The sequence below is a fragment of the Haliotis rubra genome, unplaced genomic scaffold (genome assembly GCF_003918875.1).
Source record: "Haliotis rubra isolate DU_JTF1 unplaced genomic scaffold, ASM391887v1 Scf328, whole genome shotgun sequence".
Classification (NCBI taxonomy): Eukaryota; Metazoa; Mollusca; class Gastropoda; order Lepetellida; family Haliotidae; genus Haliotis; species Haliotis rubra.
In genome coordinates this window covers 644,145-657,246 of record NW_025767000.1, presented here as the reverse complement: position 1 = coordinate 657,246, position 13,102 = coordinate 644,145, and the positions used below count along the sequence as shown (strand labels likewise).

Here is a 13,102-nt window from a genome sequence, read left to right as displayed (position 1 = left end):
CATGTAAAGGCTTGTAAAAACCAACTGACAAGTAGGGCTGGATATTGCTCTCATTTTCATATTGCTTGTAAAACAAACTCACAATGCGAAATATTGCAATAACTTCAGAGATATTGCAATATATATTGTGATATATTGACTGGAAGGCTTCTGCCCAAGTGCGTTCATCATAAATTCATAATAGCTCTCTGTGTGAGACGTCATCTTCTTAGTTGCTGTTACAACATACTTTCAGCTCCCCGTCCCCATTGTGTATGGCTGTATGCCAATGGTTTACAGATAAATAAAATGATATAGAGCTTTTACGTGGAATATTTAATTGAAGTATTGCAACAGAGTTTTGCGAACATAATGATAAAGGTAATAGTATAACTTGATTTTCATGGTCAGTGTTGTTTGCTTCAACAGAATGGACCTAAATGCAGGATGTACTTATTGTTACGGTATGAGGGTCGATCAAAAAGTATGTAGCCAACTATATTCTCGATGTCCAATGTTTGAAAAGCTTCCATTTTATTTTGAAGAAATCGGTAGCAAACCCACATTCAAAATTTCCCATGTGTGGGTAATGTGGTTAACCAGATATTTGTCATCACAACACATTGGGGTATAATATTTCTAACAAAATTGCAGAAAATGAAAAACGATTTGCCTTTTGGTACCTCTTGGATAATGGTATACCCTCATTATTATTATGCCTTATTATTTTGAATTGTGAAATGGTCCCTCAGAGCCAGAGAATTTACTAATGAGCCCAAATAAAACATTGGCCCATTTGAGGCCACTTAATTCCTCCAAACTGTCACATATTAAACCATTCAAACCCACAAAACTTGGTAGAATATTTGGTTCTTCAGAGCCACTTATAAAGATACTTCCACTTGTAAAATGTTACATGAAACCAACTGAAATAAAAGTATATTTGACACTTTTAGAGCACATATTGTTGCCATGGAAGTCAAGGGCATATAATTCAAAGGGGGGCTAACTCTGGATGACCCAATATATTGCAGAATCTGAACCATATCGGATAATCGTATCGCGAGATACTGTACCGGTAATATTGCACAGCCCTACTTACAAGTGCTAAACCATGTGTCACCTCCATTTATGCACACAGAGAAATCACAGTACAGTCAACTACCTTAACAAACTTAAAGGGGCCACTTCTAGTTCATTTGAATCCTCATCCACATTTCAAGTGAAAAATACAGCTTGTGTCCTGAACAAAAAACAAACGGTTTGTTTTATCGTTCAGGTCATAACAAGCATGTTTGTCATAAACATACTTTACTGTTGTTACATTGAGTGTGTTCAAACTCAACCATATTTGAAAAATTCCCCAACATACTGAGAAATTCAGGCCTCTGTGCCTCTATCTGATTATGGTCAAAACGACAAAAGTAATAAGTTCACCCAAAGCCAATTTCTAAGAGTTCACACTCAAACACCTCAACCAACAGCTTTGATGAGCATGTGCGTTTACGTAATTAACATGCTCAGACAAGTTCTAAATTCCTTCGCACATTTTACAGTTCAATAACAATCGTCAGTCCACCCTTCCACTTGTGTCTCTTTAATCATCTCATCAGGAAGCCGTGTTGATCGTTACCATCTTGTAACGCAGTGTGATCCTGACGCTGTTATCATCGACCATCTCAACATGAACGGATATATACACTCTCAATGGTAACCAAATGACAAAGTTGCTATGTACAAATCTAATTGGATAAGTGCTGTCATCATATTGCTGCAGTATTGCTGGCTCTGCTTGAACAAACATCCCTCATACACACTAGTAAGTGGGCTGGGTTTTACGCCACTTTCAGGAATATTCCAGCAATATCATGGTATTGGGGCACAAGGCTTTGGCTTTTCACCATGTGGGGAATCGAACCTGGGACTTTGGTTTGATGAGTGAACGCTTTAACCACTGGGCTACCCCACCCCTCACACCATGTCATTCCATGTGAAACATTGTACACATGTTGATTGTTTCCACTTGTATATTACACACCCAATAAAAATGGGCTTGTATGATGTTTTTTGGTTTATACCACGGTTATGAAGAAATGAGACTTATCACACACATATGAATTAAATATACAAACATATCATGAACATGTACTATATATTAGTTAATATAAAGAATACATGTGTGTGACTATTTCCATGCAGATATTCACTGTGACTTATATTCATCAAAAACAAAACATTCTCAAGAAGTTGGTCGAGGTTGGTCACTGATGAGTAGCTCCATTATTACCTTACACCATGAGTTCACCCTGAATTCTTACGAAATGATATAGTTACATTATAATACAGTCAAACAACAAGCTTTGATTAAAGGTAAACTGTTAAAAACAAGCACGCTTATAACAAACATAATGAATGGTCTTTTTTGGTACCAGCCACTTGCAGTATAGTTTAGTCAAATTGAGCATGATCCCCAGGGAGTTGAGATTGATAACACGATGTGCCGTTGAGACTGACATTATGATCGAGGGAAAAAACACCAGCGCCTTGAGCAAGCACTAGTTGCCTGGATATGTGTACTATATAAATATCCTATAATAATAAGTAACAACAAACTATCGTTATAACAAAGTAGAAGAAGTGGTCCCTTTAAATTAGTAATAACTGTGGTTTACTGTATATGGCCAGGATTTATAATGGCCAAAGGATATTCTGCATGAAATATATACTGACTGACTGAGTTTGGTTTATGCCGCTTTTAGCAATATTCAAGCAATATCACGGCGGGGGACACCAGAAATGGGCTTCACACATTGTACCCATGTGGGGAATCGAACCCGGGTCTTCGGCGTGATGAGCCAACGCTTTAACCACTAGGCTACCCCACCGCCCCACATGAAATATATAAGCAAATATACATTATAAGACAAAATATTACGGATGTCAACTTCTTCCTTATTGTATACACAACGTTTCTGGGCTTTTCCTTACTCCTTCTTCAGGTGAATAAAGAAGAAGTTGACATCCATAATATTTTGTCTTATACTTGAATACCAACTTCTATATGCCTCTCAGGAACCTCAACTATAGATGAGCCAAGGACACCATCACTCCCTGTTGATTTACCAGGGGGTATACTGTTGTTGGGAGTCGCTGATGATGAAGAAACATAACAAGTTACCATCACAGTGAACTTTAAGAAAATTCTTTCATAAGTTGTGCATGACTTGGGAACTTCTTGAAACAAACCTGCAGATATTTTGAAAAGATCTGTACTTGAAGCGTAGACACCGTATCCAATCTAAATTCTTCACTGACGGCAGATGCTGATACCCTTAAGCATTTATCAAGGAATAATCAGCGGCGCGATGTTTTGTGTCAAAAGCTATCTCCAAATGTTTGCGTGTGTTTTCCCCTTTTAAAATTCAAAGCCATGCATCTCCAATTTAGAATACCTTCTAGCAGTTAGGAAGAGATTTGAATTTCAAAAACTTGGCATCAGTCCAGGGAAACAGTCCAAGATGGCTTTTAAAAACATGTTCTGCAGCTAAATATTGGAATAACATCAAACAATAGTCAAACATTTATCTTAATTATGGCCAAACATTTATGTGGCCATTTAAATATTAAAATAAGAATTCAGTGGTTTAAATTCAAATAGGGCTAACTCTCATCAAAGAGGGATGTGGTACATGTCACTTTCAACAATAGTGCAGACAAATACCCCTTAAGTTTAGGAAAGCCCAAAGTGATGGAGTAATTCATTGTTTACAACTTTGGTGAAACTTACAAAATACTTGTATTGTGCTGACAAAAATAAGGATCATACACAGGGAAATCTGGGATTCCACTCCATGATCATAGCATACTGACACATCTAAGGGATGCAACTCTGCAGCAGCATAAATGACTGGTCCCCTCCAGACTGATGTGAAAACTTAAAGATGGACTCTGCTGTATGATCACTGTCAAACTGAGGTGGTTGAGTTTAATCATATGAACCCAACTTCCTTGCAAGGTCAACTTGTCCAATGCTAGTCTCCCTTTAAGATATAAAAGACTGATTACATGTGAAAATGACTGAGTGAAGGTATCAGAAATATCTGACTCCTGGAAACGGTTTTGTTTCAAGTCAATGGCCCAGCCCTCTGGCAATCTGAGGGAGACATTCTGTAAACACATCAGTTTTCTGAAGTTATACAAAGTTACTCTGAATAAGGAAACAAGATGGCTGTCTCTGTTGCCTCTGGGCCTTTCTCTCTGAACTTTCAAAATCATCAAATTTTCAATATTATCTACTGAACCAGGTACCTCAAATAGTTTTCTGATACCATCAACAAACAATAACATCCTACCCCTATCATCAAACATGACAGCATTACAGAAACAATGAACGAAACTGAAACTCAATATGGCCGCCAGCAGTGACCATTTGAGTTTACAAGAAGCCTCATTTCCAGCATCAGCTTGAGGACATCATCATCATAAGATTATTTTGACAAGCGTCATCACAGATTCCTGGCTATCTGCGGTGATCAGGGCATTGTTGGGGGCACTTCCTAAAGATCATTATCACCTGCGGTCACTTTCATCTCAAGCCAGATTGGGATCTCCCTAGGGGGCTATGGACAATTACTGTGATGTGGTATAAACATTTCTATTAACATAAAGAGCAATTGAAAAATATTGGCAGTAAATGCAGGATATAAATGATATCCTCAGAGAAAGTAAATACATGTATTTCTATTTAAGTGTCCCTGTTGTGCGTGAAATGTATTTAATGACAAACCATGCAAACGGTACAGAACAGCTGATGTATGAGACTGCAAGGATGAGTAGTTATTAGTTTCCCGGGGGTGAATTTTATTCAACATATGATATTCTGAAACTCAAACTTTTATTGGTATTTTATCAGTCTTGTCAAGCATTGGTATATGAGGTTCACAGTACTTCCAATCTGATAACTTAAATTTCTCACATGCATAACACTTACGTTATTTTGACACATAAATCATTTAAGAATATTTCAGCTTGAGAAGTCATGTTTGACAATAGCTCTGGCACCCAGCCAGCTAATGTTCAAAGTATATAAGAGATAAAATACTCAGTAGTAACTGGTGTGCAGGACTATAGGAATGAAAGGTACATTTACACATAGGCCGTAATATGACTCCTAGTAGGTCACATAAGTTCAAAAACATCACACAATCCAATTGTATAGACAATTTACTAACATGTTCATTAACAGAGGAATAAAGTGACCAGATAACACTCAACCTCATCAGAGCTCCATACCTCACACCCATACCCAAGGGATCATGCATATCAAGCTTACATATCAAACCTAGTATTCACAAGTCTTCACTGACATCTGTCCCTATTCTGCTCCTACACCTAACCCTCACCCCAAGACACTACACCTTAAACAACAAAGGACTTTTCATAAAGTATGCATATCTTAAGTATTCACAAGTCTATAATGACCTCTACCCCATTTCATATCCCCCTACACCAGGCCCACCCCTCACTTACAAATCACCTCCCACAACAGGGGGCAATGTACACACCCTGTGTATATCAAACAGAATCATAACGACCCCTACAGGACCTCCAGGATAGTGCAGCATATGATCAAATGACCTCAACAGCACGGGGTTGGCGTCCTCCTGAGAACCAAGTAACTATCCTATGTCACAGACTTATGCCCTCCTTTACTCTCCACTCACACAGGACTATCTACAATTTGTTTGTATGCATTTTTGTCAAGTACATGCTGGGCCAGAGAACAATGGCTGCTTGTAGTCCTATACCTATGTGTTCTGTGAGAGAGCAAAGAAACCAGTCCCAGCTGGGTAAGGCGAAACATGGAACCGTGTTGACTGGAGTTAATCATGCACAAAACCTACCTGTACTGACACAATATACTATCAGGTCTTGTTATGTGATACCAGCTCAGACAGAGCTACCCGATGGGATTGTGGACAGTTGTAGCCAATTCAGCCATAGAAAACACACACACGCATAATATCATTACCTTGTGTACATAACTGCTGAATTTTCTTCATTGTTGGTAATTATCAAACCTTGAATCCTGTAGGCTTTCAACCAGAAAACTAGGAACAACCTGTAGACTTCCAGCCAGAAGACTGGGACCGACAGCTGAAGATGTCCCGCTAAAAAACTGGGACCAACCCTGTAGGCATCCAACTAGAAAACTGGGACCAACCCAGTAGGCTTCCAACCAGAAAACTGGGACCAACCCTGTAGGCTTCCAACCACAAAACTGGAACCAACCCTGTAGGCTTATAACCAGAAAACTGGGACCAACCCTGTAGGCTTCCAACCAGAAAACTGGGACCAACCCTGTAGGCTTCCAACCACAAAACTTAAAGACCAACCCTGAAGGCTTCCAACCACAAAACTGGGACCAACCCTGTAGGCTTCAAACCACAAAACTGGGACCAACCCTGAAGGCTTCAAACCAGAAAACTGGGACCAAACCTGAAACCCTGAAGGCTTCCAACCAGAAAACTGGGACCAAACCTGAACATGTGGCACTAAAGTACTGGGACCAATTCTGAAGTCTTCCTACTATAAAGTTGGGACTAACTCTGACTAGAAAATTGGGACCAACCCTGAAGGCTTCCAACTACAAACTGGTACTATCCTTGTAGGCTGCAAACAAAACAAACTGGTACCAATATTTTTGCTTCCAGACAGAAAATTGGTATTTCATGCAAAAAAGTACTTATTTTTGTCAAGAATGAACTGTACCTGTTGAAGGGGGGTGCTTGTAATAAAATGGATCTGGGTTATAGAATATTCACACCATAAAAATATCATTAGCTTCAGTAACTACAGACAAATCTATTGAATTCTTTTTGCTTTGTGTAGTTTTTTTTCAGAAAACAAAATTCCAATCTGTCCAAAACATTACATAACTCAAGTCTGAATCTAATATATCGCTTGTGGTAATAATTAATAATGAATTTTCGTATAAACCATTATATACATGTGGTTCACATAAAAACATTGTTTTTCTGATTTCACAGGAAAAAATCCCAGCTTCAGGACGCCAAAAGTACATTTTCCAGACCTACTGTTCAGTGTTATTTGCCTGTCAACACAAAATGAGAGGGGAAGCAATGTAATGCCACAACCGACTTCAGACAAGGTTGTAACACCTGCTGCACACAGATCAATAGTGTACCACAGACTGTCTGACTGATACAGGACATTTGGCTGCATGGCTTCCACCTCAGAAATGTCTGCTGATGTCATCTACAGTTACTTAACTTCTCATAATCCTAATGGCCAGATAAAAATACATCATACCCTAAAAAGGTAAGGACGATCCTATTTTTGATATCACTTTAGTCTGCCATGCCATGTTTAAACTCAGGTACATCGCTAGGTCTTTAAAGATGTTACCTTAAATTTGGCCATGTCCATCTGCAGTTTAACAAATTGTGCACACTATTTTTGTGAATAGAATATGTACACAAACCTACAATAGGTAGAACACTGATATTCATTTCTACATAATTTTGGTGTCAGAAGGACAGAAGGACATTATTATACAAAGTGTTGTCACATCAGCTAAATAAAGACAAGCACCTGCTGATGACCTCCCAGGAGGTGATCCAGCTGTGTACACTGGGAGCAATCAAACCACCCACGCTCACCACAGGCCACAGACCTACAGGAGAACACACTAACATTTTTTATGTCAGCAATATTTATTCAAACAATGTTAAACTAATTTTCTTACTACATACATATTGCCAAAGAGTTATAACAACTATCTGCATTACGGTACTTTACTGATGGATGATGTATGAACATGATAATGACATGTACCACAGCAATAAGACACAGGCTCTATCAGGTATCCAGGTATAAATCATATAAAACATCAAGTGTTCCATAACTTCGTTTGAATAGTAAATTATTATCAAATTGAAGCTAAAACACACAGAACCCCATGACAAAATCTGAGTAAATTGTAAACATCCTCAATGTCGGTTTCACAACAGTCTAGTCGCAGCTGGTCCATCCTCTGTTATCTGGGCATTACATCTGTATTATATTATCATAAACACCCTGGGCTCATACACCAAGACTAGTTCATGAAATACCATCTCCATTCTCTTGCCAGTAGCTATGCAAGGTTTTCAGTTGCTCAGGACTGTAATTTGTTTGGACTGTTATTTACAGCATCACACATTTTAAATCAGACACAAAATATAAAATGTGTTGGTAGGTATAGATTGTAATAAAATCATTAAAAAGGCATTTGGTCTGTAACCCAGCTAAGTGAATGAATGACACATTTCATATCTTATTCTGGACAAACTGCCACAGCCTTTCCAGGGTATTATGTCAAACATCACAAGAACATAAACATTAGTTCACTTTAGTCAAAGCATTATAAAGCAACACTCAAAATAACGAGGAATACATTTGATATCAAAAACGGTTTATTTTCCCGTCACCACCAGATCACCAGTCATATCATACTTCTGACATAAAAACATTATAATTCCTTAGCTTTATCCCAGTTTTCTATTTTCAAACTATGAATAAGAGTGAGTGCTTGAGTTTAGTTTTACGCCCACTTTTCAGCAATATTCCAGCAATATCACAGCAGAGGACACCAGAAATGGGCTTCACACACTGTGCCCATGTGGGGAATTGACCCCGGGTCTTCGGCTTGACAAGCGACCGCTTTAACCACTAGGCTACCCCACCACACCCTATGCATAAAAAACTGAGTGGATTCTACGATCTAGTTGAAACCGTGAATGAGTTGAAGTATTATGCCCCGTCAATGCTGTTCCAGCCGTACAGTTGATAAATAAGTACATGTACTAATACGTGGATTTATTGTGGTACCCAGCTCCACTGTCATCTCAAGTTATGTTCTTAAATTATAGACTGTTTGTCAATATTACATTCCCTGCAACAATGCCTAATCCACTTCATTGTTCCAGTTTAGATGACAAACCTTTATGGATGATCAACTTCTCACAATGGCGACGTTTCGGTATAGATTCTTATACCGTTTTCAAGCAAATGAAATATTGTGAAAATAAAGAAGCTGATCATCCATACAGTTTTGTCATCTCTATACCACCAACTTCTAAAATGCCACTCAAACAAATTGTTCCAGTTATGAGTGAAACATGAGCCAACATCACAGAGCCATATAGCTGTATAACTACAATAACATAAACTGAAAAAAATAGAGTTATTCCAGGTCAGTAATTTTTTATTGCATTTGCATCAGATTTGGGGCCAATAAATCCTCAGAGCAAGTCTAGGTAAGTCCATGAATACTAAAAAGCTCACAGACCATGGAAACCTGGGCTTGCAGAAGTCTCTAAGGTAATAATTAATAGTTTAAATGACAATTTCTACAAAAATATAAATATCCCTCTAACAGACTGGCGTCCTTATCTAGACTTGCCTCTTTAAAGGATAGAATTATCCCGGTATCAGGGTTTTGTGACGATGTAAGACAAAAACGTAATTTTTGTCTGTAATATCGTTTGAAGTTTTAATTTCACTAACCTTGGGTTATAAAGGATATATTCAACTATTTCACACAAGTGTTTCCTACAAAAAAAAGGTTGATGACATCGTATCGGCGAAACTGTTGCCGTTCGCCACATCCGTGGATTTTGTATGGGTTTTCGACGATGAGCCATACTTTTCGCTCCGCACTGCGAGGGAGTGTTGTGATAATGTGGCTTTCTATTTAAATATTGCCTGTCACCAGCAGACGAATGATCTTACTGAATTTTCGCTTGCTATTTTTTGTTATAAAGGCAACTGATTTTGCATCTGAAGTGGTATTAACGATCTCGGGTAAATAATATTTATGTTTGTTTGCTTTTTAAACAACTTAACTTCCGGTTTTCAATTGTCAATAAAACTTCTCACGACAGTGACTGGGCATCCGCCCTGCCGATGAAATTGCTTGTGCTCACTGATCGCGCACATACTCCCCCGATATAGCGCCAGCAATGCAATCGTCGAAAACACCAGAACGTCGAATTCAGCTCGCTTTGGGATACTATATGTCCATGGGCTAAGCCTTCAGTACTGCCTTGGAGCAAGGCTAATGGAAACTCTATATCAGGCAATATTACAAGACTAGGGTTAAAGGGCCTTGATAAATAATTAGATGTCATGTAAATATTCAATCATTATTTGTGCCCAGCCCAGTAACAGGCCCAGTGAGTCCCATGTAATACACCTGTGGCAGGGTATAGACATACTGTTTACAGCCATTGAAACACTCCAGCCTGAATGACATTTGAATCTGTCACTGGTTGTGTGAACTGTATGAGATCAGTTGCCCAAGTATATTGATACAGATTGGATACACTATAAATACTTCACATGAACACCTCGGCTATACTATAAATCAAGGCATCAAAGCAGATCATAAATGTTTTGTAACTAGTTCTGCTTCAGTTTAAGATTTTGCATGACATATTATCTGTGACATAATATCACATAAGATGCCAACCATTTGATATTGGGGGTTGGGGGGATCCTTTTCAAATAGTCGTTCCAAAAAACTAAAATGATTTATATTTGTCTTCAGTATTTAGCTGCATTCCAGAACTGATCTCTAGGCTTACAAGATGTCCTGTGTACAAACATTATAATTGTCTAAAAAAAAAAACAACAAATAATAAAACACCCAAAACCATTGTGTGTTTTTTATACAGAACTGTCAGAGACTATATGTTTGTCTACTGAAGGTCATTCTTTCTCCCTGGAATCCCTCGCAGGTCTCACTCAAAACTGGGGCGGTGGGGTAGCCTAGTGATTAAAGCGTTGCCTCGTCATGCCAAGATCTGGGTTCAGTTCCCTACATGGGTACAATGTGTGAAGCCCATTTCAGGTGTACCCTGCTGTGATATTGCTGGAATATTGCTAAAAGCGGCGTAAAGCAATACTCACTCACTCACTCACAGACTCAAAAATGTTATTGTGAGAATATTCTCAAAACCATTCCAATATTAAAAAAAACACAAAAGGACACAAACTAATCTCTGTGACTTACCCGTGGTAAATCTCTAATTTGGTTGGAATCAGCGTACAATTCCTCTAAGGTCCTCTCAAAGTTGAAGACTTCTCCCGGGACATCTGTGAGACTGCAGTGTCGGTAATCCAAGACACGGACATCATCATCTATTGCTGGACGCAGGCACGGACACTTCCGCACAAATAAACCTGCCATTGTCTGCCCTGCAACACAAATCAGTGGTTTAAAGCAACACATTGGTGGAATTCCTGGAGTTGAATATTTCGCTTGTGAGAAATCATTTTGATATTCATGTACTGAATACCTGTTGTGGCATCTCATTAGCTAGTGACAAGTGGGTCCAAACATGGAGCGCAGGACTTGATCTGCAGCAGTACATGTGACGTTACCCATACTGCCTCGCCTCACATCAGTAAAACTGACTAATCGACTGACTAACTGACTGACTGTCTAAAGGATCAAGGTAAATATTTTCTTATTCGTGTTTCAACACAACTGCAAAATGATGACTAAAGAAGTAATATGCAGGGATTAAGCTTGTTTTTTTGTGATAACCGTAAATGCAACATATGTATTATTTAAATAACAGTCAGTTTCCAAAGTGGGAAGAAACCACACATTTACAATTTCTCAGAAACTATACTAATACAATACTAATGTATGTTTGTTTGTCCTTTCAAGATGAATAGTGTTGGCAGCCTGTAAATAATAAAAGTCTGGACCAGACAATCCAGTGATTGATATTTTGAAAGTGTCATGCTGTCACTATGTCACCAATGGCCATCCAATCGATTTGGTTGCCTTGTAAGACCAGCATCGGTAGCGGGGAACAACTAATTCACTAAACAAAGACAAAAAATAACCAAAAGAAAATTATCAAGAAATAATTGTCATTTTCTTGGGGACACAACTGCATGAGATCTTAACAAATCATCATTCAACTATTGGTAAAAGAATCTTTTCAATCTAAAGAACTTTTCAACGAAGTTCAATAAATCCGCAAAAAGATCTGAAAGAAAAAGAAAACTTCTCTGTCTCTCACACCAAATATGTTTAAAAACAAACTTCCCCACTTTTCATTGATCAACTTTGAGCAAACTTTGACAGGCATGTTTTGTGGCCAAAGCTAACACTTAAGAAGCACTGTCACTTACAGAGCCAAAAAATACTCATGTCAGATTTAGCCGCCCAACCATTTATAAATGGTGTTAGAAATTTATTGACAATCTTATCAATAAATGGAAATTTATCAACAAATAAAATCTAAACTAATTTAATAGAATAACAAATCTGACAATCCTGCAAACTCATTTTGCATGCATTGAACATTTTTTAAGTGATATCAGATAAAACATCAGGAAACATTTTTTTCTTCAAAAACTGTCAAAAAGGAGACATAAAATCATCGACCCTCATATCAGAGCAGCAAGAAGGTCATGTCAAACACACTAATATACTCACATTTCGAACATGAGGCGCTCAATATGAATCATATTTGAAAACAACATGACGGCATAAAGATTTATGAATATCTCCCCTCCAAGTGCAGCAATTTGTCAAACATGTCATTTTTTCATCATGCAGAAATCAATAGCAGCTATAGGAACCTCCGAAGCTGGGAGGGAAACAACATTAGCAGGTGCTTGTTGTCATTGACAGTACATCTGTCTTGAAGGCAATAAGCATGTCGTGCTGAGAGCATTGTCGGTATTGTCATCATCACTTATATGCATAAACCTGCGTCAACTGTAGGACTGAAAAGGTGGTAACAATAAACCTGTAAGGAGATTTGTAGAAATGGAATATTTCAAAAATATACTTAGCTGTCAGACAGAGGTGATTTCCAGAAAGGAGATTCATAGACATATAAAATTTCAAATATATACCACCTATTGTCTGGGACAGAAAGGATTTGTGAAAACCATGGATAGGATCTGTAAACATGAAATATTGCTCACACCCAACATCTAAAACAGCAATATGAACTTGCACAACTTGTTATGCATGGCTGACAGTACAGTAGACTTCAGTCGAACATTTGAATATTTTGTAGTGTGATGAAGT

General features: G+C 38.2%; 1 protein-coding gene across 3 annotated transcripts in view; it reads right to left on the bottom strand.

Moving 5' to 3' along the window:
* LOC124284035 overlaps positions 1 to 13,102 on the bottom strand; it is a 108,945-nt gene that overhangs the window by 39,212 nt on the left and 56,631 nt on the right. For all 3 annotated transcript variants that reach the window (XM_046720075.1, XM_046720074.1, XM_046720076.1), the window contains exon 2: positions 11,057 to 11,241. In XM_046720075.1, coding sequence (XP_046576031.1) covers positions 11,057 to 11,233 — 177 coding nt within the window. In that variant the 5' untranslated portion in view covers positions 11,234 to 11,241. The remainder of the gene's footprint in view (positions 1 to 11,056; positions 11,242 to 13,102) is intronic.